Source organism: Heteronotia binoei, chromosome 4 (assembly GCF_032191835.1).
Source record: "Heteronotia binoei isolate CCM8104 ecotype False Entrance Well chromosome 4, APGP_CSIRO_Hbin_v1, whole genome shotgun sequence".
NCBI lineage: Eukaryota > Metazoa > Chordata > Lepidosauria > Squamata > Gekkonidae > Heteronotia > Heteronotia binoei.
Genome location: NC_083226.1, coordinates 147987035 through 148013605, shown reverse-complemented (window position 1 = coordinate 148013605; position 26571 = coordinate 147987035). Strand labels below are relative to the sequence as shown.

Genomic DNA, 26571 nt, shown 5'->3' with positions numbered 1-26571 from the left:
TACCCACAGTCACAGAAATCCATTAATGATGACCAAACAGATGGCCTCTTCACACATACAAAATGGCCACTGAACCCAGGTTGGGTCTGGGGCCCCACTAGGGTTACCATCTCTGTGTTGGGACATTCTTGGAGATTTGTGGGGCAAAGCCTTGAAAGTTTGGGGAGGGAAGAGGGCTCAACAGGTATGTGATACCACAGAATTTAACCTCTGAAGCTGCCATTTTCTCTAGGGGAACTGATCCCTGTAGTCTGGAGAACAGTTGCAATTTTGGGGTAATTCCAGTTCCCACCTCGAGGTTGGTAACCCTAGTTCCCACCCTATGTCCTGTGTAATAGTCTCACAAGACTTGCAGGTTCATCTTAATCCCCATGCATATGGTGCCTGATTCAGGTCTCCACCATGGTACATGCAGAGAAGGAGCTTTGCCTCCTTGCCTCGACCTATGTTCAAGCCCTCAGGAAGGCTTCCAACATCTAGATGAGGTCTGGAAATCTCATGGAATTACAACTGATCTCCAGACTACAGATATCAGGTCCCCTGGATAAGATGGATAATGCGGCTGCTTTGGAGACTGGACTTTGTGGCATCATTTCCTGTTGAGGTCCATTCCCTCCCCAAACCCCGCCTTCTCCCTGCTGTATCCCCAAATCTCCAGGAATTTCCTAACCAAGAGATGACAATCCTCATTCCTAAGAACTCCCAGTTAAAATGGCCAAGCAGTGAATGATAAGGAAGACATCTACTGGAGAGCTGCTGCCAGTCAGAGAAAATAAAAGTGGCCTTAATAAACCAGTCGTCTGCCTCAGATGCTTCGTGTGTTCAAATCCCTACCTTAAAATTATACTGATTTTAAAGCAACAGCTATGTCTGTGGCTTCAAGAAATAAGAACATAAGAAGAATGGGCAGTCTTCGCAGTGGAGGACAGTAAGCAGTGGGGTGCCGCAGGGCTCAGTACTTGGTCCCATGCTCTTTAACATGTTCATAAATGATTTGGAGTTGGAAGTGAGCAGTGAAGTGGCCAAGTTTGGAGATGACACTAAATTGTTCAGGGTGGTGAAAACCAGAGAGGATTGTGAGGCACTCCAAAGGGATCTGTTGAGGCTGGGTGAGTGGGCGTCAACGTGGCAGATGAGGTTCAGTGTGGCCAAGTGCAAAGTGATGCACATTGGGGCCAAGAATCCCAGCTACAAATACAAGTTGATGGGGGTGTGAACTGGTAGAGACTGACCAAGAGAGAGAACTTGGGGTTGTGGTAGATAACTCACTGAAAATGTCAAGACAGTGTGCGATTGCAATAAAAAAGGCCAACGCCATGCTGGGAATTATTAGGAAGGGAATTGAAAACAAATCAGTATCATAATGCCCCTGTATAAATCGATGGTGCGGTCTCATTTGGAATACTGTGTGCAATTCTGATCACTGCACCTCAAAAAGGATATTATAGCATTGGAAAAGTGCAGAAAAGGACAACTAGAATGATTAAAGGGTTGGAACACTTTCCCTATGAAGAAAGGTTAAAACGCTTGGGGCTCTTTAGCTTGGAGAAATGTCGACTGCGGGGTGACATGATAGAGGTTTACAAGATAATGCATGGGATAGAGAAAGTAGAGAAAGAAGTCGTTTTCTCTCTTTCTCACAATACAAGAACTCGTGGGCATTTGATGAAATTGCTGAGTGGTCAGGTTAAAATGGATAAAAGGAAGTACTTCTTCACCCAAAGGGTGATTAACATGTGGAATTCACTGCCACAGGAGGTGGTGGCTGCTACAGGCATGGACAGCTTCAAGAGGGGGTTAGATAAAAATATGGAGCAGAGGTCCATCAGTGGCTATTAGCTACAGTGTGTACATATTTTTTGGCCACTGTGTGATACAGAGTGTTGGACTGGATGGGCCATTGGCCTGATCCAACATGGCTTCTCTTATGTTCTTAAGAAGCCTGCTGGATCAGCCCAATGATCCTTAATTGATTTCCCTCTTAAAGCCATCTAAACTTGTTGCTATCACTATGTCCAAAGACAATGAATCCCACTATTAAATTACATGTTGAGAAAAGTATTTCCTTTTGTTGGCCCTGAACCTATTGCCCATTTACTTTGCTGAGTGTCCCAATATTGTGGAAGAGGGAGAAAAAGCTCTCTTTATCCACTTTCTCCACATCATGCATAATTGTATCAAACTCAGTCATGCCCCACCCTTAGTCACCTTTTATCTAAACTGAAAATTACCAGACTCTTTTGCCTTTCCTCACAGGAAAGGTGCTTTGACCCCTTCATTATTTTAGTTGCCTTCTTTTTCAGCTTCATGTTTTCTTTTCCATGTGCTAAGTATATGAGATTATCAAAGCACAGAACTAAAAGAATGTGTAGTCTTTCCCCCAGCTTGTATATACAGCTCTGTGTTTCTGAAGTATTTTAGTTATGGTGACATTAAAGAACTGTAATTTTTGATCCAATGACTTTGTAAGCAGTCACTCATGTAATAACTTCTACTGTTTGAGAATTCTTCCCCTGTTAGCTAATTCTTTTGCTCAGTCACTTAAAACCCAGCTGACATTGCATAAGGAGACAATTGGAGGAAAATTTTTTCTTTAAACTCCCATACATTCTTTAAATGTATTGATTAAGCAGCATGATGAACATTCTGAAAAGTGCTTTCTTCAGCTATGCTGACATGCTTTGGTGCGAGCAGAAGGAAAAGAGGAACAGTATGGACCTAGAAACAGTTATTTTAAGGAAATTTAAATGTAGTTAAGCACTAGGCTTGAAAAGCATCCTAGACTACACTTAGGATATCTGTTCTTCTGTAATGACCTTTAGAGAAGGCCTCTGGGTTTCAAAGGTACAGACTTCAATGACTGAACATAACCGCTTCAAACAGTTCCTCAGCATCTGTGGTTTGGGGCCAAGAGAGATCATTTTTGTGTCTGGCTGTAAACAAAGTCATCACTACAGACCTCAAATCTATGTCTTTGGCTAGTTTCCTGTGAAGAATCTGCAAACTCACAGGGTATCAACAGTTTCCTCAAGCAGGCCACAAACTCCATCACATATCATGTTGCTAATTGCTTCCATGACACACTAGGAAATCTATGAATTACTTTACTTTTCTTAGACTCATACTGCTGCAGAATATTAAATAATGTACCTCTTCAAAGACAAGACCATAAAGTTTGGACCATAAAGTCCTACAGTGCTAGAGACACAGTAATCTTGCCATATAGGTGACATCATCTCCCCCTTGAGTGGAAGACTGCTTTGGTGGCCAGGCAGATAAGCCTATTTGCCATGTGTATCAGGCAAATATATCAAGGCTGTCAAGCAAATGTTGAAAGAGTAGTCAATTCATTGAGTGTTCTCTAATTAATCTATTAATTCATGAATGCAGCCACATATATTTGAATATTAACCATACTATCATTCTGAATGAAATATTTTCGTTATGTGTTGACATATCTAGCAGGAACCACTTTTGAAGATGCATTTCCTCTAGTGTACGGGAGGATAAAATGAGGAAAGGAGAACAATGTTGTAAGCCACTTGGGTTTCCTCAAAAGACTCAAGGCCTAATTATACACTACAGTTTTCCTCATGTCTTCTTTAAGTTTCTGTAATCAGATGTACATTCTGTGAAGTCAGTCCCCAGGCGTGAGCTGAATGTGGATCTAGGGGTGTTCAGTTGATTATACCAGAGCTGGAAATACACCCCAAAATTGCCCTATTGGGTCAGCTTAGGTATACCTGAAGTGACTCAGAATAAATTCCAGGAATAATGGTAACTCATCTCCTGGAATTGCAAGAATGTTTCAAGTTTCAAGGTGGGGAGGGAGAAAAGAGCATGTCATATTTGCATGAGCACCTGGAAGAGACATCAAGGTGTCCATGATGCTCTAGGGATTCCCCCACCTCTGTGGTATTTACCATAGAAAGTATGGGAGTTCCACATCTGGTGCTCACCTGGACATGATATCATGGTAATAATGCCATTGGCCCCACCTTTTCCTCCCACTGCTTTATCAATCTAGAGCAGAGAATAAAGCATGAGACCAGTCTGGTAATGTTCCTAAAAGTCCATGAATGCCAGGGGTTGCTCTTGAATCCTCATCTCAAGACACTGCTGTCCCTTTCGTCATAGGGCAGACCCCAGACCAATGTTCCCTCTAAGCTGCAGAGTCTTGTGAGCAAAAATTCTACTTTGTAAGCTACTGGCATTAAAATTGTTTGCTACTGCATAAATTATTGTGCTCTGAGGTCATCCTTCCTGAGCTAAGACAAAATCTGTGAGCTGGAGGCTAAAAATCTGTGAGCTAGCTCACACTAACTCAGCTTAGATGGAACACTATCCCAGACTATCCTTTCTCCATGTTCTCCCTCCACCTGGTGGGAACAGCAGAAAGGCTGAGCAACGGCAATCACCAGGCTAGTGGCCTCTGTTCCTGGCCTCCAAACCAGAAATCAGTTTGCATGGCCATTGTGCTGCTGATGTTTAACTTGCAAATGTGGACCAGCAAAATCCAGACTGTGATTTTGACCTCTGTACTGCTCTGAAGGCCAGACCCCCCCCCCCATTACTGTAAAGACTCCCTGCTCCTGAGAAGGCGATAGTTTGTCTCAGGACTCTACAGCTGAAGACAGAACAGCCCACTGCTCTTTCCATGAACAAATGTGAAGTTGGCGGAAAACCATAAGCTCTTTTCTCCCCTGTCACAGCACTCCCTTTACATTGCTGAGCAAATGAGCCCTTTTCCTTTGAGCTATGTAGGCCTGTGAGTTTAGTTGTGCACAGGGCACCTGCGGACTGGTCCAACAAGTGTCATGCATACTGGCCCTAAGTTATTATAACTTGTCATTCATAACTTCACCCTAAGATGCCCTTTCTAACAGGGAGGATTTTAATAGTGGCTTCATCTGTATCTGTTTCATGCCATTCCAACATTGGTGGATCTAAATTTCCTCCATTAACATCAGAAAAGAAAAAGCCTCCAACTCTGCATCTGGCACCTTCTTCCTGATGTCCACCTGATAATATGTAAAACCATTAGATTAACCTCCACCACCACCCCACTTTCTCTTAATGTGTAGTTTCCCAATCAGATCTCTCCTTGAGAGAATTAACAAGTACAAAAGGGCAAGACTACACATTTACAAAGTCCTAGCATTTGCTTAGAGACTTCATGATGTCTTTGCATCAGATGTATCAACTGAAATTGTGCATTTCCCAGATTCACATGTGCCCTTTTCACTTTGCCACAATGGTATGTGAATAGAAGCAGCTTCAGCCTTCCCTCCCATGGCAATTTCTCTTCCTCAAGCTGTTCCCAATTTCTGTTCCTCAAACTGGCCCATTGTAGTGATATGGTTTCTCAAATGGAATCAAGAGTATCACCACAAGGTGAACTGAAGAAGCAAAAGTGATATGGGGAGGAAGGTTAAAGTTTCCTAGCATCATGGTCACTAGAAAAAAGGCACAGCTGAGTATGGTTGGAGCAATATTTAACATCCTTGTGTAACCTACCCCCAGCAGTAATGAGTATTTTGTAAGATGTAGGTTCATCCTAGGAAATGTAGTTTATCAAAAGTGGTTGAGTTATGTTAAGTTTCTCCCAGTATTTCACTGAAATCAAGTATGAATCACTGCAGTTGCACTACCAAGTTTACTAGAAAAGAAATGGAACCACACCATCAAGATAGCTTGGAAAAGGCATTTATCTCTTTAAATCACTTATCCAAACCAAGTCAAGCCAGTAGCTTGGAGAATGCATTTAAAGTTAAAGTTGCTATCTTTCCACTTCTTCCCCATCTATTTTCCTTCCTTCCTTCCTTCCTTCCTTCCTTCCTTCCTTCCTTCCTTCCTTCCTTCCTTCCTTCCTTCCTTCCTTCCTTCCTTCCAACATCTGACATTCACATCTTGCAGCTCTCAGACATCTGATGTTTCTTCTATGAGGCTTTTACATTAAGCAAGTTTGGTCACCCCTGCTCTAGTGTCTACACCAGGGGTGAGGAAACTCCAGTCTGCGGGCCGTTTACGGCCCGTGAGACCCCTCAGACTGGTCAGCAGCAGCCTCCCCAGGCCCAGCTGGCCCATGGGGATCTCCAGGCCATGCTGTGCGCCGGCCTCCCTGGCCCAGTTGGCTGGCAGTGACTGCGGGGCTGCACACCGGCCTCCCCATTCCCAGTTGGCCGTTGGTGATCCCTGGGCCGGGGGTGCTGCAATTCCCGCCAGCCAGCTGGGCCCAGGGAGGCCACTGGCTGGGGGGGGGGCAGCGCATAGCCCGGCTCGGAAATCACCACCAGTTGGGCAGGGAGCAGAGGCGTCACTAGGGCAGGGCCAAGGGGGCCATTGGCCCCCCCTAGAGCATTCTCATTGGCCCCCTAGGGCTCTTTGAAGGCAGCAGGCGGCAAGCAATCACAGTCTTTATTGGCGGGAGACGCGGGGAGGCTCTTTCAAGGCAGTGGCGAAGCGAGAGAAGGCCAAGAGGGAAGAGGAAAGCGCAGCTCTCCGCAGGCAGGCATCAGAGGGCGAGCAGGCAAACCAGGGAAGGGAGGACGTTGCGAGCCAACCAGCGAGGGAAAGGAGGCTTTAGACGCGCGGGGCGCAGGAGGGAAGGGAAGGGGGCAGGCAGGCAGAGAGCGAGGGAGTCCCTCACGCAGGAGGAAAACAGGCGGCATCGGCCGCGCTCGCAGCAGCAAGAGGAGGAGCGGGTGAGGGGTAGCGCAGGAGCATTGCCGGCAGTGCGCATGAGCGCCAGTGCTGAAGACTCCGCACCGCAGGCGCTGCTTCTGGCGGCGGGGGAGGAGGGGGCAGGCGACGAGGACCCGAAGCGGGCTTCTTTCTCGCTGGTTCTCGCCAGGTGCGCTGAGCTCCCCCAGCCGCCGCTCTCGGCTAGCAACTGGTCTTGCACAAGCCCGCGCCGCCGCCAGCGCCTTGGGAGGGACGGACTGATGGAAGAAGTAGTTTGCAGGACGAGCAGCGCCTCTCCTCAAGTTTCGGGACGGTTACCGTCCCCAAATCTTTCGGCTTCTCCAGGCGGAGGCTTCCTTTGTTCGAACGCGAGGGATTTAGCACCTCTGGGCAGCGCACGAGGACTGCTGCTCTTCCCTCCGAGTCCGGCACACTTGGCCCCAGGGTGCAACCGACTTGGCCCCAGGGTGCAACCCACGCACTTGGCCCCAGGGTGCAACCCACCCCAGTGACGCCACTGGCAGGGAGGCTGGCCTCCCCACCCAGCCGGCAGCGTTCTCCAGGCTGGGCTGTGTGCCGGCCTCCCCACCCAGCCAGTGGCGATTTCCAGGCTGGGCTGCTATTTTCTTTTCTTCCCCCTCCCTAATTCTTTATTTCTCTTTATTTCCATTTCTTACCCCCACCTTTCTTCCCCTTTCTTTATTTCCTTTCATTTCTTTTCTTCCCTCTCATTTCTTTATCTCCCTTTATTTCTCTCTCTCTCTCTCTGGATATTATATTATAGCATTGGGAAAAGCCCAGAAAAGGACAACTGGAATGATTAAAGATTTGGAACACTTTCCATATGAAGAGAGGTTAAAACGCTTGGGGCTCTTTAGCTTGGAGAAACGTCGACTGGGGGGGTGACATGATAGAGGTTTACAAAATTATGCATGGAATGGAGAAAGAAGTATTTTTCTCCCTTTCTCACAATACAAGAACTCGTGGGCATTCGATGAAATTGCTGAGCAGACAGGTTAAAACGGATAAAAGGAAGTACTTCTTCACCCAAAGGGTGATTAACATGTGGAATTCACTGCCACATGAGGTGGTGGTGGCTACAAGCATAGCCAGCTTCAAGAGGGGATTGGATAAAAATATGGAGCAGAGATCCATCAGTGGCTATTAGCCACAGCATATTACTGGAACTGTCTGGGGCAGTGATGCTCTGTATTCTTGGTGCTAGGAAGGGGGCAAAGTTGAAAGGCTTCTAGCCCCACTTGTGAACCTCCTGATGGCACTTGGAGGTTTTTTGGCCACTGTGTAACAGAATGTTGGACTGGATGGGCCATTGGCCGGATCCAACATGGCTTCTCTTATGTTCTGAGTGGTGGGTGTTGTGAAGGACGGTTGGTGGGGTATTTGGGTGCCTTGAGTCTGGTGGGAGCAGCGGCAGTTTCTGCATGAAGGGAGGGAAGGAGGGGTGGAGGGTGGGAGCCAGCTTCCACCAATTCAACTTCCACTTGATTATCCCAGATGGCAGTGCCTAATATGCTAATATCAGGGGATATGGCCTAATATGCTAATGAATTCCTGCTGGCCTGCGAATGATGTTATAAGTTTCTAAGTGGCCCTTGGCAGAAAAAAGGTTCCCCACAACTGGTCTACACCCTACAACCAAGTCTCTAGTTACCCTTCTTTCCATAAGTCTTTCTTTACCTATATCACCTTCCCTATCCATTTAAAAAAAAGCTTTACTTTGACTCAGTAGGCAATTATCACCCACCCAAAATGTTTCTTCCTCTTGCAGTATTTGTCACCTCAGTTTTTCACACCAATATAAAATATACAGATGTTACAGGAAATATTCATATATAGCAGACCGCGCACACATTGAAACAGCATCAAGCCTGCTAAAGCCAGCCAGCCAAGTGAGTCAGTTACAGAACAGGCACTCTCCAATGCCTAGAAATGACACCCTTCTCTAGAAAGCTCGAAGGCCACACTGGGGGTGTTTCATCTTTCTGTTTCTGAAAGAACAGTCATAGCACAAAGCCCACTTCCTTTATGTTCTCAGTATATATTAGGTACTTAATTGGGGAGAAACACAAAGCACTAATGATGGAGCTTGTCTTTGTCTTATATTTCTCTGCTACCATTTTGCTTATGGAGATTCCCAAAGGTGAGTACTTTCATGTTGTATCTGGACCCATGTCTGGACTGTCAATTGCAACCTTCTGAAATAGGTCTGTGCTTTCTATGGTCTGCCCAGTATGTAGCAAAATACTGATATTATGGAGTATACAGGTTGGGCTGGGGGTTCCCCCTGCCTTGCATCAGATGTCAGATAAGAATTTCAGGTTATTCTCAGTTCCCATGCATGGGGAATCAGGACCATGTAATGTGTAGAGAAAGGGCTTCAGTGTTCTCCCCATACTATTTTCGGGACCCAGCAATTGGCCTGGAATTGCACCTTTATCCCAGGTACACATGAACCCATAAAGCTGCTTTAGACTTCCCAACAGCTTGACTTCGCAATAAGGGGGTTCAGACATTGGGAAATGCAGGGTTGGAAGCACTGGCATATGTAAAGACTGGACTTTCCCCAGGGTCAGCAAACTCCTCTTCCAGGATGCGCTGGACCTGGGTGCTGATGACTGGGACACAAAAGGCAGATGTTGTTCTGTTGTCTGATTGTGCTCTTTATATCTGCAAAGGTGTCACAATGATATTGGCTCAAACTGCTTGTGTAACCATAGCCTTAGCCTGAATGTAGTTCAGAGAGCCAGTTTGGTGTAGTGGTTAAGTGTGCGGACTCTTATCTGGGAGAACTGGGTTTGATTCTCCACTTGCAGCTGCTGGAATGGCCTTGGGTCAGCCATAGCTTTTGTAGGAGTTGTCCTTGAAAGGGCAGCTGCTGTGAAAGCTCTCTCAGCTCCACCTACCTCACAGGGTGTCTGTTGTGTGTGCGGGGGGGAAGGTAAAAGAGATTGTGACCACTCAGATTCAGAGTATAGGGCAGGATATAAATCAAATTTCTTCTTCTTCTTCTTCTTCTTCTTCTTCTTCTTCTTCTTCTTCTTCTTCTTCTTCTTCTTCTTCTTCTTCTTCTTCTTCTTCTTCTTCTTCTTCTTCTTCTTCTTCTTCACAGATTTATAGCTTGGCCATGCTACTGGAACTGGTCTCCTCTTGGATAAGCTGGTAGCAAGGTGGTCAGCAGCACTTTTCACCAGCTTTGGTTGGTGATCAAGCTATAACCTTTCCTAGAAAGAAAAAGTTCTTGCCACTCTTTACATCTAGATTAGAGTATTGCAATGTTGCTTTAAGTGTGTCTGGAAACTCGATTGATACAGAATGCTGGCTGGGATGGGTCATATGGACCATATCCCTCTAGTCTTGTTCCACCTACATTGGCTCCCAATTTGCTTGCAGGCCCAACTCAAGGTGCTGGTATTGACCTTTAAAACTCTATATGGCTTAGGGCCAGCATACCTTAAGGACTGCTTCTTCCCTTTCAGACCTACTCAATCACTATGGTCATCTGCAAAGGCACTACTTTGGGTGTCTCCACCAGCTGGGGCTAAATTGGTGGCTCCTCAAGAAAGGACGTTTTTGGTCATGGCACCAAAATTATGGAATTCCCTTCCCATAATTCCTTTGTCCTCCTCAAACATTTTCTTTCACTGGTGTTCTCTCCAGTGAAAGAGAGAGAGAACACCAGGCTCCAGGTTGACTCAGCCTTCCATCCTTCTGAGGTCAGTAAAATGAGTACCCAGCTTGCTGGGGGGAAAGTGTAGATGACTGGGGAAGGCAATGGCAAACCACCCCATAAAAAGACTACCGTGAAAACGTTGTGAAAGCAACGTCACCCCAGAGTCGGAAGTGACTGGTGCTTACACAGGGGACTACCTTTACCTTTTAGTGTTATATATGTGATCGGTAATGCAGATAGCTACATTATTCTGCTGCATACAAATATCAAAGGAGTCTTGCAGCACCTTAAAAAAAGGTAGTCCCCTGTGCAAGCAGTCCTATGCAGAATTACTTGGTCTACACCTGAAGTGACAGTGCACAGGACTTCAACGACAGGATTGTCAGCTCTGGGTTGCAAAATTCCTGGAGATTTTATCAGTGGAGCCTTGAGAATGTGGAGTTTGGGGGAGAAGATGGATCTCAGCTAATCAGTTGTAATTCTGGGAGCTCTCCAGGCCCCATATGGAGACTGGAAACCAAAAAAGGCCCAGAAAGCCAATTCAGGCCTGTCAGCCATGTACAGCAGCCTATCAATAAACCTTTTTTTTTTTTTGTCTGCTTGGGATTGAAAAAATACAACTGGTGAGCAGTTCTGTCTGGCAGATCACGGGTTGCATGGGCTTCCTTTCCATTATTATACGACTTTGCAATGTTGTTAACAAATTAACCTGTAGAATGCAACCTGATTGGCACGGCTTGTTCCTGCTTAGGTCAAAGTGCCAGTATAATTGGAGGGAAAGAATCATCTCCCCATTCAAGACCTTTCATGGCCCTAATCAAAGGAAAAGACTACTGTGGAGGAACTTTGGTCAAGGAAAGCTGGGTTTTAACAGCTGCTCATTGTAATGTGTAAGTCTGGATTTCTGTTTTGTTGTTGTTTGCCAAATATTGCTGGACATAATTGTTCATGAACAAGACCGTATCCTATGGATCCTACTGTGGTATATAAGTCATGATAAGAGCAATGGAGTCAGAGATAACAAACACACTCAAGTTTTATTCAGCTTGTAAGTGTGATCCTTATTTCCTTTCCATTCCGTTACTATAGATCAGGGGTGGCCAAACTTGCTTAATGTAAGAGTCACATAAAATAAATGTCAGATGTTTGAGAGCCACAAGACAAGGAAGGAAGGAAGGAAGGAAGGAAGGAAGGAAGGAAGGAAGGAAGGAAGGAAGGAAGGAAGGAAGGAAGGAAGGAAGGAAGGAAGGAAGGAAGGAAGGAAGGAAGGAAGGAAGGAAAATAGGGGAGGGAGAGATGGAAAGAAAGCAACTTTAACTTTAAATGCATTCTTCAAGCTGCCAGCTGGCTTTGCTTAGAGAAGTGATTTAAAGAGACAAATGCGTTTTCCAAGGCAGCCAATAGGGCAGGGGAGGCTTTGAGAGCCACACAATATATGTGAAAGAGCCACATGTGGCTCCCGAGCCGCAGTTTGACCATCCCTGCTATAGATGGTATAAGTTCTCAGCCATGGAAGGTGCTTTTTGCATGTTTGCCAGGAGTCCCAAACTTGAAAACAATAAACAGACAAGTTTTAATTCTTTACTGCTTTTTCAGGAACAGCGCCCAACCCTGCTTGTGTAAACCAATACTCTAAAAAGTTGGACTCCCTGCCTGTCTCAGGATACCTTCTATCCCTTCTCACTCAAACTCACTCCCTTCAGTCAATAGTTGGATATTACAAACCACCTCAGGTTTTAAGAAATCCCCTCCAGCACTCCATTCAGTGTTTCAGATTTGATTGGTCTGATTGGAATGGGGGGGAAAGTGGAATACTCTCTGTCACAACTGCATCCTTGAGTCCACCACAGAGATGAAGTGTGGCCTAGTTTATTTCACACTCCTTGAGAGTACTATTTGTGTAAACACCTGACACGTTCCAACTGGATTATGCCAGTTCACTGGATTATGCCAGTGCATTAAAAGTGGATTGAAAGTGCATTATTTAGAGTGTGTGACTGCAGATTGAAACTGGTGATTTTAATATTTGAAATTGGAGAAAGTTAAAGGGTGAGTATGCCATCTAGTAATATGAACTCCAAGCTTCTTGTGTTGATTTCACAATCTACACTGGGGGTCAGCCTTTCAGAAGCATATAGTGACAAATGTGCATACAGACACTGAAGTTGCCTTATATTTGTGGGCCTGCATTGGTTCAACTAGCTCAGTATTTACTCTGACAGCAGTTTGCTAAGATCTCAGGCAGAAAAAGAAAGTCTTTCCCAACATATGAGAGCATATGAGTGGAGATGGCAGAGAGATTCAGGCAGTGAACAACACAAAGTTCACTGTGAAGAATTTATCAGAAAGGAAGTACTAGTACAGCACTGATGAGAAATGAAACTTTGGTCACCCTTTATGTTATCAGTGTCATTTTGTCTTCTCAGGGGCAGTAATCCTGAAATCATTCTTGGAGCTCATTCATTATCTAAGAAAGAAGAAACCCAGCAGATTTTTAAAATTGTTAAATCGGTACCCTCCCCATGCTTTAATTGGGACACCATGGACAACGACATTATGCTTCTCCAGGTACATTTTTAAAACAACACATACATATACAATAAATGCTTCTTATTTTTATAAGAAATTTCAGAAACTCATCCTGCTTGCCATATGAGTAATATATTTTACCACCAAATTAAACTGACTGAAACTGAAGTAGTCATTCACATGGAAACTAGAGTTTACTTTTACAATTATATTATTAGCAATATCTATAAGTGTCTCAGCTCTCTGGTTCAGCTGACAAGTTTTCAGTGGATATTGTTTTCATAAAGTCTGTTATAGATTATCCTACACATACCAACAGTAAGGATAATAAAGAGTTCTTTATAAGATACAATTTACTAAGTCATCATTGTCATTCACTTGGTAGTCTTGGTGCAAGGAATATCCCCTATCACTCCATTTCAATTTTGGGAAAGTTACGGTAATTCCTGGGATTGTGGAACCCAAAAATTAATAGCAATGTGGACTGGGAGGACAGAACAAAATGGTCTCCTCCTCCCTCTTTTGCAATTGTCCACTCTGTGGATGCGATAGGCAGGTGATTTTGCTGCCTCCTTAGTGCAGTCCCCTAACTCTCTTGAATATTAATCCACATGTGCCTGCACACAAGAAGAAAGTTCCCCCAGGTTACAAATTACCACTGTGGAAAAATCCACAACTGCCAGTACCTTCTATGGATTTTTATCTGGGTGTCCATCAAGGGTAAACACTCTTGAAGTCTACCATTTTCTTCTGTTTTTCCTTTTTGTGTGTGTGTGTGACAAACAACAAGGAATATTGCAAAAAAAAAAAATAGTATTGTAGCATAAAATCTTAAGAAGTAAACTTTTTTATCACTTCTGGGATTTATTATTCCTTTAGCTCAACAGAACAGCAAAACTCAACCAATACGTGAAGACCATTAAGCTTACTAATATTTACAAAGATCTCAAAGCAGGCACACAGTGTCTTGTAGCTGGATGGGGCATTACTCATAACAAAGACAGAAAAGCCTCCGATACGCTGCATGAAGCGAATGTCACAGTCTTTGAGAGGAGCATCTGCAATGACATGAAACACTACAATTCCAATCCAGTTGTCACACTGAACATGGTATGTGCTGGTGACAAGAAAGGAAAGAGAGATACATGTAAGGTAAGAACGAGAATGATTTATAAATAATATTGCCAGCCTCTAGGTGGGGCCTGGAGATCTCCCGCTTTTACAACTGATCTCCAGCTGGCAGAGATCAGATCCCCTGGAGAAAATGGCTGCTTTGAAGGGTGGACTCTATGGCACTGTACCATGCTGAGGTCCCTCCCCTCCCCAAGCCCCGCTGTCTCCTGGATCCACCTCCAAAGTCTCCAGGTATTTTCCAGCACAGACCTGGAAAACCCTATTTACAAACCAGGGGCCCACTTCCAAATGCCAGTGCCACAGTTCACAGCTCTCACAATCTTATTTATAAGGTTTCTGCCCCATAAACTTTCTGGGCTAAGAAAGCAGCATTTGGTCCTATTTTTTCTCCTATATAGTGATAAGTATTTCCAGTACATTTTGCTTGACAACAAATAACTGTTCTATAAAAGAAATCAGTAAGAACACTTTGAAATTAACAGTATACAGCATTTGGACTTTAACTAATTGTATTACGAAACCACTAAATTGTACCCACATATTTTCTCTCAAGCAGTAATTCTGGACACTACTTCAAATATATAATGATTTAATGTAGGCCTGTAACTTCAGTTTCTCATCGGTTTTAGTTCCTCATTGATTGTATATGGGATATATAATAGGTCCAAAACACCACCACAGCAGTTTTTAAATTATTTTTGGAAAAAAAATAATGGACATATGTGTGCATTATATAGGTATATTAGTGCAACATCAATGGATGCATTTCTTTTCAAAAGTTGGGCAAACTGACATATAAAGCAAGAACCAAAATTCTTGTTGATTCAGTGTTCAGTTAGCTGGCAAACTGCACTGCATGCAAAGAGCTTGCTAGGACTGATGAAATATGCTGCATCAGTCTTTGCCATTAAAATTGCACCTAACCTTTTATCCATTTTAAATGGTATGTATAGTACTTGTAATCAGTTATGATTATTTGGGACCAGATTAGGAGTTCCTTTACAGGGTCTCTTAAGGATTTTATTTATTTATTTAGTAGATTTAAAGTCTGCCTTTCCCTGTAATGGGCTCAGGGCGGATCACAAACATGATAAAACAGTAAAACAGTAAAATCCAACAATAAATCCATAAAACAATCAACAAACAATCAAAATACGCGGCATAGATGGTACAACACATTTTATAGATTTAAGATATAGATATCATGAATGTCATAGATGTCATACCTGGAGGCCTGATATCTAGCCATCCAAATAGTTGGTCAGAAGCGGGGAGGTCTGTTAGATAATGTGAGCAGTAACTGCAATTGCAGCCACAGGTTTGGATCAGAGCCACTGCAGGGGGAAGGCCATGGCTCAGCATCTGCAGAAAGTTCCAGTTCAAACATCTTCAGTGAAAAGGATCAGGTAGCCAGCAATGTGAAAGACCTCTGTGTGAGACCCTGGAGAGATGCTGCCAGTCAGTGTATGGATCTTGATCGGCATATGGAGTATAAGGGGGCATCATGAGTATGATTTAATGGTTCCCCCCTCTAACCACACTGCAGAACTGCTGTTTGTTTAACTGTGAAAAATATGTAAGACACAGGCTTATGCTGTATGCAGAGTTACTATTTACAAATAAAAATGGCTTGGAAACCCAATCATGGATTTCCCAGCATTGAAGTAACCAGCATCAGAGTAAAGAAATTATTTACAAGGAATGTATTGCAATCCTGTTGTCAAGCATGCGGTTTCAATGACGAGTCGAGCTTGATACAAAACTACGTTTATTGATAGACTGATACTTTCAGTGTAACAGATTCTTGAGAGTGATGCTACAAAAACATTGATACAACACTTTTAAGGCTTACTTCAAAAGGATTCCAAAAGGTGGGGGCGAGGGATAGCTCTCACACATAAACTATCATCATAAATGTCTACATTCTCATGGTGTTATCAGGACTCTGTCCTTGCTTTCCCCAGATGTGTCGCACTCCCTAACAGGAATGTATGGGAAGGTGCTGATTACTTCTCAAGTTAGTTTTGTTTCTCTCTACTTCTACTTTGCAAGCAATAAGCAAGAAGGAGGAGGGAAAAGAATAACAGAGCTAACAGACCTTGGTCCTCCAAGATATTTCACAGACCAGTGTTATGGAGGACCCTAAAACAATCAATTATCAATGGAATTTTACCATGCTTGACACCTGTTATGTAGCCCAAGACAAGAGTCATTGGAAAAGACACTACTAGGAGGAAAGCTGAAGGCAGGAGAAAAAGAGGAAGACCCAACATGAGATCAATTGACTCAATCATGGAAGCCACAGCCCTCAGTTTGAAAGACCTGAGCAAGGCTGTTAACAACAGGATATTTTGGAGAGCATTAATTCATACAGTCACCACAAGGTGGAAGCAGCTTGACAGCACTTAACACACAGTCCGATTTTTGGTACAAAGACAAAGGAGACATCAGAGATTCTTGCTTCTGTCAACCAAGTCTGGACACTATGATAATGCGATGACATCGAAACTACATCAAATAAGATATCAAGGGTTTCTCTAACCAACATTTGTTCCCAAAATGTCTTAATTTAATTTAATTTGTGGTTTATAACATTAAAACATTGCAATAACAATAAACAAATCATATCCAATTAAACACAACAAATTTAAAACATCTCATATTTTAAAATTTAAAATATCTCATAAACAAATTTAAAATATCTCTTAAACATAATACACAAAATAGTCATAACTCCAACAATAGTCCAGCCAAATAAGAGTGAGAAAGCACGCAACAGTATTTGTACCAAAGAGAGGAGAGGCAGGTACAACTGCCAAATCTTTAAAAGGCTTTGGCATGTTCCAGCTTGTGCAAATGTTAATATTATATCTCTCCTTCTTTTGCCAGGGTGACTCTGGTGGTCCTTTGATATGCAAGGGTGAACAAAGAGGCATCACATCCTTTGGAAAACCATCAAAATGTGGCACAGCCCAATACCCTGGTGTCTACACTCGGCTTACAAAGACCCATCTCTTGTGGATACATAAAATCATAGGAGGCGACTGAACATCAATTTTGTGATTCCCTTTCCTGATAATTGCCATTTTGGCAGGCCTTTACAAATTGCTTTCATTCAGGCAAAAGTATATTATGAATATTGCAATCTTTCCCAATTAATAAAATGCACTGGTCGTATACGTTCTAATCAAACAATTAATGAATATAATTGCATATTAGTAACACTGTAATTGTGAGTTAAAATTCTGCATGAATATATCTTACTGTAACCATCTCAGAAGATACGTTACAGTAGAAGGAATGTCTTTCTTAAATCAGGGTGTATGGCTCAGCTTTTAAATACTTAATATAGTACCTTCATGGGAAAAAATGCTTTGCAATTAATCATGGACATGATTCATCTATCCAATTATGCAATTAAATATTGCAGCCCTAGTTAGTATTCTGCATCTTATTTTAACTTATGGGGAACTAAGGGAGTAATCTTGGGTTGCCGGGTTGCTTGGTAGATGGTTGAATGGGAAGGGAAAAAAGAGGTATCGAAAGATGAGAATGTGGGTACTGCTGGGAGGAAGAACAGAGGAAATGATGTGGGGGAGGAAAACAGGAGAAAGTGAGGTGATCCCAGCAAATCTTGATGGTTTCCTTCTGCTCATCTGGGACCAGCCCAGTGACCAGCACCAGTCAATTCAAGTAGTGGCCTGTACCATGCTGCAGCTGGAACCAAACATTGTTTTCTCAGGGAGAGGCATCAGTGGGAGGGAAGGAGGGGAAAAAGGAAGACAGAGGGGGCATATAGAGGTAGGTAACATCAATTGACACCAGAAAATAAAGCATTTTAACTTTCAGGCAGTATAGGCTTTCAAGAAACTTTACTTGTGTGTTTATCTAATGATCATGTGAAGATCAAAATGTCAATACAGTGTGGCCAACAGACATAAGGTCTATGTTTCTACAAAGTTAGAAGAAACACAATGTTTGTGGACCTTTCCTACATTTCCCTTCTTCTACAAGATGCTTCCAAGCCCCCAAAAGTTTATTACAGGTTTTTCAAAAGTCACATGGAGTTATAGTCACATGGGTCAGGAAGCAATAACAGGGAAGGAGAAGGGGTCAAAATGGCTGTCTTCCCCTTTCATTAACAAGGTTCTGTTGAGGAATGAGAAGACAGTTGTCCCCTCCATGTGGCTATCAGTCTGGTTGGAAGACTACCAGGGGAGGGAAATGAAGAAAAGTGAGCACCTTCCACTAGTGAATCCCTAGAGTCAACCGCAGACTTGTATAAAATTATGAGAAGTAAAAACCAGAAGTTTCAGTGTCTGAGCATTGCCCTGGTACACTAACCATGGTCATAACTTACAAATGGAGGATATACAGTCTGTGGACACTTGACTATTCTTGTTGGCGTATTTGCTGGTATGCTCTGGATTTGTGAGGCTTAATAATAGACAGGAACAGTTGCACACTGACTTGTGCTAATTATTTACATTTATTTACAAGTTTTACAGTTATGCTGGTACACAATGACAAAGTGCTTCGCCAGACAATACGACTGAGAGCAGAGATGAACTGTACAGCCTATTCATGGCAATATATACATACAGCAATATAGAAGCACCAATCAGCACTCAGTGCTGAGTCATCTTGGATAGGCACAATATGCTGGACAGAACCAGTTTAAACCAGATAAGGGAAGCTGTCAGGAGCTGTCACAGATCAAGCATCTGACTCCAGCCTGTCGTCTTACTAGCAAGCATATGCTGACAATTCTTTGGATGTGCATTGAGTAATTAACGTACTACAGTCTACACATGTGCAGCTGAACATGTGACACAAATCCCACATTTATCTAGATACTGGTCACTGGTTTCATTTGTAGAGTGAATGCATGTTGGCAGGCAGCATTCTCATGCATTCACAGTAACATGTGAACAGAGCTAGAACTGATGGCCCATTGACCTGCTTCCACTTGTAGACCATTACATATAGAATCCATAAAGTTGAGCAGGAGGACAATGAAGTTTATTACTTCTTTATTTTAAAATAGTCATGTCCCACTTTATATCTTTAGACTCAAGGTGAACATATGAACATATATGAACATATGAAGCTGCCTTATACTGAATCAGACCCTCAGTCCATCAAAGTCAGTATTGTCTACTCAGACTGGCAGCGGCTCTCCAGGATCTCAAGATGAGCTTTTTCACGCCTATTTGCCTGGACCCTTTTTACTTGGAAATGCCAGGGATTGAACCTGGAACCTTCTGCTTACCAAGCAGATGCTCTACCACTGAGCCACTATCCCTCCCCAAGGTGGCTAACAATGGAACACCAAGTTGCAATCACATAAAACCAATATAACCATCCATCAACAAGAGAAAAAAGACAACCAGAATAAAAACAACATATAAAATAAAAACACAGGCAGGTCGGCCAAAATAGGTCACCTTCACCAAAACACCATCTAAAATAAAGCCCTATTTCATGTCTTCCTGAATGCAGCAATCTCACAGTGGTAGTATAATAATTAAATTTTAGGGAGAAACTGAGGATAGACTGCAACAAACAGAAATGTTGAAAGCAGATCTGCAGCCATTTGTCTTTTCCCCACTAAACTTACAAGTCACTTTGGACTGCCTTGAGACCTTAAGAATTGACACCTATGTAGAATTGCATTTGACACAACAAACTATCAGATAACACAGTTAATTCCTTGGTTATTTGTATAAATTAGCCCAAAATGTCATATGATAGAAAACAAGGAGCACTGAGCAAGATCTTCTGTCTTTTGAGGTCAATATCAAGAAAAAACAGAGAAAAAAGAAAAAGGTGATTGAAGTTTGAGGACTGGCAAATTGATGTTCCTGGGACACAGGACAAACCCAACATGCTTTCCTTTCTCCCTGTCATCACTGCTGGTTTTCTCAACATTGCCACAGATTTCAGCACAGACAGAATTTCATGGAAAACTTCTGTGGCTATAAGTCACCATGTTATGAACCCTACAAAAGAGTGAGAAAGAACCGGGTTTCCTCACAGTTCTGTTTCAGATTCTTTCCATCCATCTATACCAACATTTTTCTTTAACTCACTGCTTCTTCACACTTCACAGAAGATAATCATCCACCCAAATAACCCCAAAATCCCACCGGTCTCTTTTTTCTAGAAACCTTTTTATTTATTTATTTTTATTTAAAACATTTCTGTGCTGGCTTTCTACCCCCAAGGTGGCCAACATCAAAATGTTAAAACTTGTCAGCATTAAAACAGCATTTAAACTAATGTTTACATAAAATGAACAATCTAATAAGACATATAAATCAACAAACACACATTACACCATGAGGGAGAAGGGCCAATAACACTTACTGTGGCTGATAGACAAATCAACCTGTTTGCACATTAAACTTGCACTAAAAATTCAGGGAAGGAGCCCCGTGGCACAGAGTGGTAAAGCTGCAGTGCTGCAGTCTGAGCTCTCTGCTCACGACCTGAGTTCAATCCCAGAGGAAGCTGGGTTCAGGTAGTCGACTCAAGGTTGACTCAGCCTTCCAACTTTCTGAGGTCGGCAAAACGAATACCCAACTTGCTGGGGGCAAAGTATAGATGACTGGGGAAGGCAATGGCAAACCACCCTGTAAAATGTCTGCCGTGAAGACATTGTAATGTGACATCACCCCAGAGTCGGAAATGGCTGGTGCTTGCACAGGGGAATACCTTTACCTTTACCTAACAATTCAGGGATTAATTAGAACCAATGCCTTACACAAAGAATCATACTTGAATATTGGATATATTGACTAAACCTAAAGCATTTTATACTAATTTTGCATGATCCATATTCTGTGACAATAGAGCACCAGGTGAAAGGCCCATTCTTTCTAGACTACCCTCAGCTAAGTGTAACCATCTTGGCTGGTGGAAATCTTACATTATTAAGGGAAGAAGGCCTCTTGGATTTCTGTGTATTCCAAGTCACTGAAAGGCCAACAGAATTCTCACCGTAGTTCCCATTTGTCCAGGTTTTAGTCAAAGAAGGGACTTAGGAACACAAGGAGGGATCTGTAAAATAGCTCAAAGAAATTTAGATTGTATTTTTTCAAAAGAATGCTGAAATACATTAAAGAAGTTGAGTTGTTACTTTAGCTTGAAAAAACTTCAGAGCAGCAGGTACATAAGATTCCTCTTTGGTGCAGAAGAGTCTCAGAACTGCATATGTAGCTCTCTCAGCACACTTTGTCGTCAAATTAAAATATGCTGCATTAGATCTTGCTTCCTGAAATACAAACCCAAGATAAGTAAATTTGTTAATCTGCTTGACTTTATTCCCCTCACGGAACAAACTATCAAATGCCAAGACTTTGGTCTTATCAAAGTTGATTGTGAGATTATCTTTGCCACAATATGTAGTAAAACTATCACATGCCCTTCAAAGTCCTAGCAGCATCCTCAATAAAAGGACAATGAAGAAGAAGATATTGGATTTATATCCCGCCCTCCACTCCGAAGAGTCTCAGAGCGGCTCACAATCTCCTTTACCTTCCTCCCCCACAACAAACACCCTGTGAGGTGGGTGGGGCTGGAGAGGGCTCTCACAGCAGCTGCCCTTTCAAGGACAACCTCTGCCAGAGCTATGGCTGGCCCAAGGCCATGCTAGCAGGTGCAAGTGGAGGAGTGGGGAATCAAACCCGGTTCTCCCAGATAAGAGTCCGCACACTTAACCACTACACCAAACTGGCTCTCCACACTTAACCACTACACCAAACAATGTCATCTGCATATAGCAAAATCAGAGTATAGGAAAGTTTACAGCAAAGCTTAAGAAAGCATGGGAAACGCACCATTAAGGGATGATGTCATGTGAATGCTCCTCCCCAAATCCCCCCATGGCCAAACTGCAGCCAAACCTCCTTGTGAAAGCAATTGAATTATCAATTCATAACTAACATAATGAAAATCAATCAGTACCCAGTATTATTCTGTTAATAAGGTTATTAGCACAATATACTTGCCTCAATATATACTCAAAATATATTGCCTCAAACAATAACTTGTAGCATGTTATAGAACGTAAGAATCTTTCAAGTTTTAAATATAAAAACACATTAAAAACAAAACACTGGGCAAGACCTCATCAGCAATGTCTAAAGTCTCATTTTGGGTTCACTGGCATCCCAGATTCCTGCTGCTAGGAGCCCAATTACCACAATTGTCATGATAGGGTTGCCATCTCCTAGTTTTGATATTCCTGGAGATTTGGGGGATAGAGCCTCGGAAGGGAAGATTTAAGGAAGGGAGGGACTTCAGTGGGGTATAAATGCCATGGACTTCACCCCCCAAAGCAGCCATTTTCTTCAAGAGAATTGATGTCTGTCATCTAGAGATCAGTTGTAATTCCAAGAATATCTTGGAGGTTGGCAATCCTCCAAGACAGAGTTGAAAATGCAAGAAGAAACTGGAGATGTGTGTGGGCATTTTGTGAATTCTGGTGGGAAAAATACAAGCAGTGGAGTACAGTGCATCGCTGCCACTCCCCACCCCCAAGCTTGGGATTTCTGCACAGCACTGTTGCAAGCTTTGGCATTCTGCAGAATTTTTGCAATTTCTGCAGATTACCAATGCTTGCAACAGTTCCACGGAATACCAAAGCTTGCAAGAACAATCTGCAGAAATCTTGATTGCTTGGGAGATCTGCAGAATTTTTCCTTAGCCCCAGTACAAGGTTTGGAGTTTAGTCGAGAAAAATCAAACACTTGAAATAATGGTAAATAAAACCAATGGGGAAAGTTGCCCATTGGCCTTGGACAATCTTGCACAGAACAGCATGAAAACCTGCATATGCTGGAAGACTCATGGTTTTCACACCCTCAGAACCTTCCAAAAGATCACACAGCACTGCCCACATGAAACATGGATCCAGAGTATGGTGAGTGCCCCAGAAAGCAGACAATGCATTCTGATCTAGGCATATCCCTGCACCCATAGCATGCCAACCAGAAGGCCACTGACCCCCATTCAGAGTGATGGTATAATATTTAAAAGTTAGGGAGAAACTGAGGATAGACCACAACAAACAGAAATGCTGAAAGAGGAAAGCAGCTCTGGAGCCATTTGCCTTTTCCCTGCCAAAGTTGCAGGTGACTTTGGACTGCCTTGCCACCTCAATGTTCCTGAATAGAATCTGACACAACAAACACAACAGATTAACACAATTAATGTCTTGGTTATTTGTATAAATTGGCCCAAAATGTCATACAGTAGAAAACAAAGTGCACTGAGCAAGATCTTCTGTCTCTAGATCAGTATCAAGAAAAAACAGAGAAAAAAGAAAGGTTACTGACGAGGACTGGCAAACTGATGTTCCTGGGACACAGGACAAACCTAACAGGCTTTATTTTCTCCCTGTCATTACTACTGGTTTTCTCAACATTGGCATAGATGTCAACTGGGCTTTTTTTGGTAGAAAAAGCCCAGCAGGAATTCATATGCATATTAGGCCACATTCCCTGACACCAAGCCAGCCGGAACTGTGTTCCTGCTCAAAAAAACCCCTGGATGTCAAGACACAGAGAACTGCATGGAAAACCTTTTGGGCTGTAAGTCACCATATTATGAACCTTACAAAACAGCAAGGAAGAATTGGGTTTCCTCACAGTTCCCTGTTGCAGATTCTTTCCATTCATCTATCCCAACACCTTCCTTAAATTCATTACTTCTTCTGACCCTGCACAACATAATCATCCACCCAAATAAACCCCACAATTCCCACTGGTCTCTTTGGTCAGGAATGTTTTTATTTATTTATTTTCATTGAAAACATTCCCATGCTGCATTTCCATCAAGATAGTGCTGTGGAGAAACGCCATCTTAGTTGGGAGGGAACATGAAACTGCTAGGTAGGCTTTGGGGCCTAGCCCTCCTTTCATTCCCCCCCCCTCCCTTCCAGAGCCAAACCAGCAACTCTAGGGGGAAAGCCTCCTAGAGAGGCAGGAAGTTCTTTTGTTTTTTTTCTTATTTGAAAAGGGCAGTCTGCAGCTGGCCCTCGAGTAGAGAGGTGGTGCGTCTGTGGGCTCCTGACTGAGGGAGAGGCCTCCTCAGGAAAAGGAGGCCCCCAGGCAGTCAAACCAAGTAAGTCACCCACAAAGCAAGCAAGTTTAGACCAGGGACAGTAGGATGCGTTTATAACCACCTTTTCTTTGTCATGCTGTTTGCTGTGCGGGTGCTGTGCTGTGCTAACCTTTTGCATGCAACTATTTTTGCTGTGCTTTTCTTTTCTTTTCTTTTCTTTTTCTCTTTTAATTAAATATATTTTTTTGCTGTTTTGAATGCTGGCAGTCAATCTCTGTACCACATAGATCCCGACCGCTTAGACCACGCTGCTTTATGAAGGGGGCCCTGGGGAAGGGGGAAGGCATGCAGTTGGATAAGGTGCCAGTCCTCCAGGGGTTCCCCGAAGAAGTGCTGTGGTCTCTGTGAATCCCAAGTACTGGGTGGCAGAGGACCTTGAGGCCTGGCCTCAGAGCTGGAGAGGGGGATTGGGAGTCCTGTTCCTCTCAATCTGAACCCCTAGACTGAGCAGGTGGTGGCAGCGAGCCCAGGTGGCCGGAGGAGAAATAGCTCCCTCCAGGAGTTGGCGACTCAATAGGGAGTTGACGGGACCGGGTCTGAAGGCAGAATCGGGCCGGTTCCGTCACAAGTGCCCCCAAGGTGACCAACATCAAAATGTTAAAACTTTTCAACATTAAAACAGCATCTATATGTATCTATAAAATAAACATTCCAACATATTGTATAATCAGGCAAACACACATAGCACAACAATGGAAAGAGTAACGGTTACTGAGGGCAAACCAAACAAAATTTAAGAAGTCTTCACCCTCTGGTGGAGAGGAAAAGATGAATTTCCCTGTGGAGAGTTTGGTGCCATGACTGAAAAGGTCCTTTCTTAAATTGTCTTCAGTCTTTCCTCAGAAGAACACTTGAAGCCATCTTATACTGAATCAAACCATCAACATCAGTTTTGTCTACTTAAACTGGCAGCAGTTCTCCCGGGTCTCAAGCTGAAGTCTTTCGCATTGCCTACTACCTGATCCTTTTACCTGAAGATTGATGGCCAGAGCACCTGAATCAGGGTGCCCGAAGATGACCCAAGTGGGTGGGTTCATATGGGAGAAGGTATGCTGTCTCCCAAGCCATACAGAGTTCTAAAGGGTAATGGGAACACCTTGGCTGCTAACAGACCAGCACTTTGGGTTGACTCAGAGACCCTCCAGATGGCAACATCTGCCGTCTGCCCCATCCCATACTCACCCCGTCCTCTAGGCTGATCCACCCAGCTCAAAAAGGCACCATTTTAAAAGTGGTGCTGTTTCACTGGGGTGCCTCTGAGGCACCTCCTGGTCATCTGGAAGGCCGGGAAGCACCTGGAGAGTGCCCGGGGAGCCGCAGACGGGACGCATAAGCTTTCCTGATGCTCCCCAGGTGCCCACGGCCTGCCCCTTTCCCCGAGCACTATCCGGAAGCTCCAGGGCGCTCTATTTCCGGCTGGCTTTATTTGGGGTGGCTTCGAGCCCAATAAACCCTGCCTCATTGCTACCCATGACCCACTGCAGTCAACATTCCAGGTGCAGCACTCTGTACCAACTGGCTGTCTTTCAGGGAGGCTTGAAAGTCTATTATTTAATGTCCACAATATTATTGCAGTAATTTAATGTTACTTGGGCATGTACCATCGTGCTAATATCTTTTCTGCCCAGAAAGGGTGACAGCTAATGAAAGACACCGCAGCCACCACTGCCACCTCTTTATCTAGGTCCCATAAACTGGAACTAGAACTAGATTTTTGCAGCAGTAGCAAATGACTTAACTTCACAATAAACTTCCATCTCTCTCTCTCCTCCACCCTTGGGCAAATTGCTCAATGAGGCAGAGATCTCTCTAGTGTCTCAGGCAGAGGTCTTTCATATCACCTGCTACCAGACACTTGTTACAGGAAATGCTGGAAGTTTGAAATTGGAAATCTATCACTGAACCATAATAATAATAATAATTTTTTATTTCTATCCCGCCCTCCCCGCCGGGGCAGGCTCAGGGCGGCTCACAACATAAAACACACATTACATCAATTATACTTATAAAATATGGTTAAAACAATTACAGAGTATTAAAATTAATATAACAGTATGGCGTTAAAAACAGGTTTCAATAAATTTCAGAAGTAAAAACGTTTCAAGAATAAAAGCATTTCTAGCAGCATATCTAGATTTGTCACAGTTTTTTCGCTAGTTGAAGGCCATCTTGAAAAGGTGGGTCTTACAGGCCCTACGGAATCCCTCTAAACATCGTAGGGCCCTCACCTCCTCAGAGCCCCTCCCCCAATTAGATGACACATATTACCTCATCAGAACTGAGACATTGTTACAGATGGCCCAAAGACCTCTTTGTGGGAGTTCTATGTAAAAACAATGCCCTTAAAAGGAAAAAAAATCAAAGCCTACCTCCTTCATATTCTCCATATATATGAGGAATATCAC

The 26571-nt window shown here is 43.3% G+C and overlaps 1 protein-coding gene across 1 annotated transcript; it reads left to right on the top strand.

Moving 5' to 3' along the window:
* The first annotated feature begins 8771 nt into the window (after window positions 1–8771).
* On the top strand, window positions 8772–17473 carry LOC132569675 (granzyme A-like). Its single transcript, XM_060235988.1, has 5 exons — window positions 8772–8845; window positions 11127–11265; window positions 12802–12943; window positions 13784–14056; window positions 16928–17473. The coding sequence occupies exons 1-5, from the start codon at window positions 8782–8784 to the stop codon at window positions 17084–17086; spliced, it is 777 nt and encodes a 258-aa protein (XP_060091971.1). The 5' UTR covers window positions 8772–8781; the 3' UTR covers window positions 17087–17473.
* The last annotated feature ends 9098 nt before the right edge of the window (window positions 17474–26571 follow it).